The 6823-nt window shown below is 42.4% G+C and overlaps 1 protein-coding gene across 1 annotated transcript in view; it reads right to left on the bottom strand.

Moving 5' to 3' along the window:
* LOC101856174 (BAI1-associated protein 3) overlaps positions 1–6823 on the bottom strand; it is a gene marked incomplete at its 3' end in the record, with an annotated part of 118445 nt that overhangs the window by 41746 nt on the left and 69876 nt on the right. The window contains 2 exon segments of the mRNA XM_035969301.1: positions 571–615; positions 5915–6179. Coding sequence (XP_035825194.1) covers positions 571–615; positions 5915–6179 — 310 coding nt within the window.

The raw sequence follows: 6823 nt of genomic DNA on the forward strand, positions 1-6823 counted from the left end.
CGATCTGCGCACGCAAGGAGGTGCTATTCCTATTCTTCTTCTGGTAAAACGAAAGAGAGCTTCAAAACAGACTGCAGCGCCATCTGAAGCAAAGAGCGAACTTCCTGCGGACACTTTTTTGGCTGAGTGGCCCATCTTGTTATGTACTATCTTTGATTTCATTAACAAAAAACTTGACATATTATTGTGAAACTCAAAAAATTTAACGTCACATTTCTCAAAATTAGGCAAGGAGCAGAATCAGATAGAACTTCGAAATTATGAGGAAGCCACATATGTGCATCTATGTACACTCCCTTAGAGACACTAACGCACACGGACAGACTCGCATGAACATCAGAGAGTTTACAGTAATACTATTACTGTAAACCCTCTCTGATGAACATGTTACAAAATGTATAGGTTTAAAGGCGTTTGCAAATACACTGTAAGGTTATCAAAAAGGCATACAGACACCCACATTGATACAGGCCCTCCCACGTACACATACACACATACACACAGGTACACACATACACACAAACACTCGCACACAGACTCACAGACTTGTACACGTCATGTTCAACCTACCAGATATCCAGATGGAGTCTGTCTGTGTGAACATCGTCCAGGTCACTGGGGAAAGAAAAGAAGAACAACGACATCATGTTATGCTGTTACTTTCCTCGAGCTTGCCTGTCAAGACGAATCATCATAGCAAAATATATCTTACATTGTATCTACATTCATATAATTATTAGTATAGTTATTTGCTTGTTCACCCCCCCCCCCACATACACATTCCTGTCCTTCTTTTTTTCTTATGTTGGTATCATCGGGAGCGGTTGCTGGCCTTTACCATAATTGGTCGCTTTTAAAGATAATCGGGCAGACCCAGATTCCAGGGGATTCCAGAAATTTTGACCCACATCAAAAGGGGGCATTGTCCTACCTATAGGAGAAGTTCTGTTTCATTTGTGGGTCTATTTGTTTGGTTGTAGGGAAAACTCTTCTTGATTTTTTAAAGAAACTGAACAAGGGTCCAAAAGCTTTTACCTTTGATTTTCTCAAAACAACATTTTTCGGGATAGCCCGCTGTGCTGAAAAGCGGCCAGTTTAAAATAAAACCTTAGACCTGGCACTATCATGGCCGCCTCTCTTTGCTCTGTAAAAACTTGGCAGCGCTGACGTGCTCCACGAGCGCCTTATTGAAGAGCACAAACAACACCAGTCTCATATCATCAGTTACGTGTGAGCGTGACTTCCGAAGTGCAATACGTTATGTACTTCCTCTGTCCTTTGCGAACCGCTTTATTGCGTTCTTGAAGAATATCAGTGAACGTCCATACGTCCATAAAGGCAGCAGGGACAGTGACGGTGACCGGAAAGAAGTAAAAGTCATTGAGAGCACACGCCACAGATTTATATGGTAATATCCAAGACTGCTCACTTTGACGCAAATCCGGTCCATTGTGGAACGCGTTATTTGACTCTATCTGGAACCAAATGACAGGCAAGGGGGTTGGGGGGGGGGGAGTCATACCCACACCTAGCTGATATGAGACTAGTGTTGTCTTTTTCCAGATAGCAGTTGTTAGAAGCAAGGCATTCTATGCAGCTCATACAGAGTTTCTTTTGCTGGTGCAAAAGTGGCTTTTCTATAGTTCAAAATGTTAACAAATTTAAAATCTAAGCTAGTGACTGAAGTAATCGTCAGCTCAATCTTTCCCCACAGAACTCACAACTTCAGTGGTCTCCCCCTCTTTAAAAAAACAAAAAAAAAAATAAATAAACATTCAAATGGCTCATTGGACACAGGTCACTCCTGGTATACCCTTCATTTCACTTCTTTCGTTTTTTTCTTCTTCTCCTAACCTGTCACTTTCTTATCGACAGGAGTTGAAGGAAAATAGCCAGAAAAAACGCCAGCCCAATCGAACACAAGGCTAACTACAATTGTAGTTACCGAAAACGGAGCATCGGAAATTACCATTCTTGACTGCGTTCACATCGACGAAAGCAACCAACTCAAGTCAAAGTTAGCAATTTGCATTGACCTTTCATTCCGAAATCTCTCATTTTGTCGTTGCTGGGTGGGTGAATTTGAGCATTTTTCGCTTGTTTGTGTATTTCAACACAATCGCCCGGAGGAAAACAAGCTTTTTTGGGCTCGACAGAAATTCTGCGAAATTGTGTTATGGTCATTGGGTGCTGAACGTTTGGACAGATCCACAGAAGTGGGAAGATCTTGTGCTAGAGATGGTGCATACTACTACGTAAACATAATCTATATATATGAAAGTGGACTCGGGAGGCTTTGTGCACAAACTCCTCCCTTATGACCTAACCCACACCTTTGAAACGTTGCAGGCGTCCACAGCATCCAGGTGGCTAGGACCTAACTTTAAAAAATCCACGCAAACTGCTTTCCCCGGTTTTTCCAAAATGCTTTGTTTCGTCCACACAGAGTTCTACTTTTGGGAAAGTCCGTCTTCTAAGACACCATTGTAAACAAGTGAGGTTTCCGTTCACTGGCAGTGCGCATTGATGCCACATCTTTCAAATTCTGGAGTGTACAACCACGAAAGCGGAATAGAGAATCAATCTATACGTCATCTATATAATAATTATATTTGGCAACTTGGAAACACGTGTGTCACTTTTCTCTCAAGATTTATTGCTTCATTCCAGTAGAGTGTAAATATGTAGTAGGTCAATGACTTTCAGTTGATGTTAATGCACCGACCATTCTTTTCATCGAAAGGGCCCCAGCTAATCTCATATAAGAAGACAGGTTTGTTGCTTAGAAGAAGTCACTACCTCAGAAATACTAAGTCTTGAAAGATCCTGTTAATGTCTCAGAAGCATCTCACGATTTTTATAGAGCAGATAAAGCATTTGATTTCAGACCTCATGGTCTTAGCATGTAAGTATGTATATATGTGTGCATGTCAGTGTGTGTGAGTATGTGTGTGTGTGTGTGTGTGTGTGTGTGTGTGTGTGTGTGTGTGTGTGTTTGAGTATGAGTGTGTGTGTGTGTGTCTCTGTGTGTGTGCGTGTGCGTGCATGTTTGTGTATGTGAGTGTGTGTGTGTGTGTGTGTGTGTGTGTGTGTGTGTGTGTGTGTGTGAGTGTGTGTGTGTGTGTGTGTGTGTGTGTGAGTATGAGTTTGTGTATGTGAGTGCGTGTATGATTGTGTGTGAGTGTGTGTGTATGTATGTGTGTATGATTGTGCGAGTATGAGTGAGTGTGTGCGTGTGCGCACGCGCATGTGTGTATGTATGTATGGGTGTGTGTGTGTTTGTTTGTGTATGTGTGTGTGTGTGTGTGTGTGTGTGTGTCGGTGTATGTGAGCATGCACGCGCACGTAGGCCTTCGTGATCGGAATAGTCGCTACTCTTGTGGCCGCCCAGAAAGCATTTAATTTAGTCGTAGCCGTCCGATCAAGGAAGTGTTTTGTTGTCATGTGCATCAAGAGCATAATTATGTTGTTCGGTGTGAGATCAAAGAATTGCTTTATTTTTACGCACGTCATGTGCATAGACGTATACAATACGTGCTTTCACACGCACACTACACAATTCTAAGCGACATTTAAACCATGTTGCAGGTCAGTAAAACAAAACTGTGGAGACGAAAATACAAAAATAAACACCCCAAACCAAAAACAACAAACAACACACACAAAAAAAACAACAAAACAACAAACAAAACCAAAAGAAAGAAAAAAAAACCCCCCCCCCCCCCCTAACTGGCACTGCCGAACATTCTTAGCAGTAAGTGGAATAAAAGTAGTGACAACAGAGCAATCTGGAGCCACTGAGAGAATCTAGACTGGAGTCTTGGGGGGTTGGGGGGGGGGAATGGCCGTGATTACGTCACTCCACTCTGCCAGGGGAGCGCGCGCTCACTTCACCAGACAGAGATTTGTGTTGTTGTTGCAATCACAGACATGGAGGACCGGGGAAGGAAGGAAACATGGCGGTCAGGCTGGCAGACTCAGAGTGACGCGCGGAATTGGGGGATTTAGGGAGGGAAGAAATTGGGGGTGAGGGGAGTGGGGGAGGAGAGGGAGGGAAGTTTGTAAATGTCAACATGTGACGATTGCAGATAACGAAAGCATTTTCTGCTATTGGGTTGTTTATTTTTTCGTATTATCAAAGAAATAATGTGAGGACTTTTTTTTCCACCCTCGAAAAAAAGCAAACAACCCAAACACGCAAAAAAACAAACAAACAACAACAACAACAAACAAACAAACCCACACAGGCAAAACACAAAACAGGCGCACAGAGCTTGCTGTTGAGTGTGGATACACGCTATACAAATGCTATTTATCATTAGGTATTCATTATTACTTTTAAAAAGCAAACAAACAATTCATTCTAGTTCGCGCGTCTTACTTACCCTTCTCACAATAATGCTCGAATAAATCAAAGTAACAACATAACGCACTTAGACACGTCTAAGAACATAGGCATATTATGTTGTAGTTCTATGGAATATTGTGCAAAAATGAAAAGGAACCTTATAAGTACAAGCTGGCATTTCGCCAAAGTCCTACCTTTGGAATCTGTGTCATTGTTGAGCCATGTCTTAGCTTTTGGGGGAATTGTCGTTATATCATCTATGTAGATACAATAGACACCATTGGATGGCGCTCATATGATCTTATGCTGTTGCGAGCGCCGTAAAACCTCTACTAAAAAAGACACCGTTGCTGCAACGCAAGACAGAGTGAAGTGGAGGTCCATGATCGCCTACGCCAGTCGGCAAGGCACCGGATGATGATGATCTATAGATACTACTGCATTTTGGGTCTCGACAAACGGGGTTACAGTAGTATACATGATACAGCTTTGCTTGGGCAGTAGACATAAAAGAAGTAGGTTTCCCAAGTATTAATTCCCTCCTTTCACATTTTAACTTCCTTAACCAAAAGACGAGATAGGCCTATTGTTAATATGTTTGGAATTAAAGAAGGTGTAAGGGTGAGTCTTATTTTTACAGGTGTGATAAGGATATTTTAAAAAATGGAAGGGACATTTTGAGTTTCGAATTATGCCCCGATGGCGGCCTAACGACATACCCTTCTACGATTTTTCAAACACCAAGGGAACTGTGACGTGCGAAAGATTTTTGCTTCTTTTCCCTAGAATACTAGTAATAGACAATATATAACAATATACACATTTTAAAAGAAATAATAATAAATAATAAATAGCATTTGTATAGCGCATATCCCCGCTCAAAAGCAGGCTCTAGGCGCTTTACACTATATTATTACCCCAGCAGACCATAGAACACTCCGAAACATTCTCAGCTTCCCGGGAAGCATACAGTGCAAGCAGCTGATTAAGCACTCAAACAATAACAAACTGACAGGATCTTTCGCTGACTATAGCCGGGTACCCATTCCCACCTGGGTGAAGTGAGGAAAATTCGTGTAAAGTGCCTCTCCCAAGGACACAACTTCGGGCCCCTGACGGAATTCGAACCCACGACCTTATGGTTGCGAGTCCGAGAGCCTAACCACTAGGCCACCGATCCCATCAAATATTCCAAAATTCCAAGCTGTGATTCTGACACTAAAAATAGAACATTGGCCAAGTGCAAGGCGCCAACTTGTGCTTAGAAGTCTCCAGATGTGACCAAGAAACCCCCAAACAAAGGAAACAAGACAAACAAGAAATAAATACATGTACCACCCCCCCCCCCAACAAAAACAATACAACAACAACGACATCAACAAAAAAAAACCCAACAACACAAAAATAACCCCCCCCCCAAAAAAAAAAAAAGAAAAAAAAAGAAAACAACAACCAAAAAACAACCCCAAGAAAAAACAAACAAACATAAAACCCCATCAAACAACAGACAAACAAACAAGCAAAAAAAACAAAAACCCAACAAAAACCCACACAAAACCAACTCACAATCGGAACTTCTCGTTCCACACGGGGTTGAGCGTGTTAGGCTTCACGGTGGTGGTTCTGATGAGCTTTGCCGGCAGCATATCCCGCACCACGGCGTTCTTGTTCGACCTCCGGCGCAGCGAGAACTTCTTGGAGTTGTGGCGCTCTCGTGGCTCCCTGTCACGTGACTTGCTCCCCTCGTCATCAGACGACATGCCGGCTCCGGAGTCCACTTCCGGTGCGCGCCCCGGCATGATTCCCAGCATGCAATAGGGATCGCTGAAACCTGGGGAGATCAAAGAGGGGGATCGTTTCCGGTTCCTGTTTTAATGGGCGGTCGGTGTTTGCGGTGTGAGCTATTTCTTCACACTCACAGTCGATTAAACACGGTTTAGAATAGCCAGAATGGATGGCTCATACGTGTTGATGTAATTACCGGTCAACACGTAATTTGTCCACGGAGCCGCTAAGAACTCTCCGCAAATATCAAAGGTTGCGAAGTGGGGTGTGGAGTAATCATTGTTCATTACAGCTGGGATAAGTTATCTACGCACTTTTCACACTGACCTCGATACTGCACTGTGAACTCGCATAAGCAATAGGCTACAGTCAAGAAGGACATACTATCATCTGCTAAGAGCCAGAAATATCCATGCTTATTTTGGTCATAATGAACCCCCCCAAAAAACAAAAACAAAACAAACCCAAACAAACAAAGGAGAAGGAGAAAACCCCGGAAAAAAATCTTTTGCAGGCATTTAGATCTAAACGATATTGCATCATGATTGTAAATATCAAACCAATACACCCAGTAGTCAAGACGTTAGAACTTTTCCTTTAAAAAAACCACACACACAAAAGCCCCCAAAACAAAAAAACAAAAACAAACAACAAACGAAAAACAATCCAAAAACAAAAAACCAAAACAAA

Source organism: Aplysia californica, unplaced genomic scaffold (genome assembly GCF_000002075.1).
Source record: "Aplysia californica isolate F4 #8 unplaced genomic scaffold, AplCal3.0 scaffold00135, whole genome shotgun sequence".
Taxonomy (NCBI): Eukaryota; Metazoa; Mollusca; class Gastropoda; order Aplysiida; family Aplysiidae; genus Aplysia; species Aplysia californica.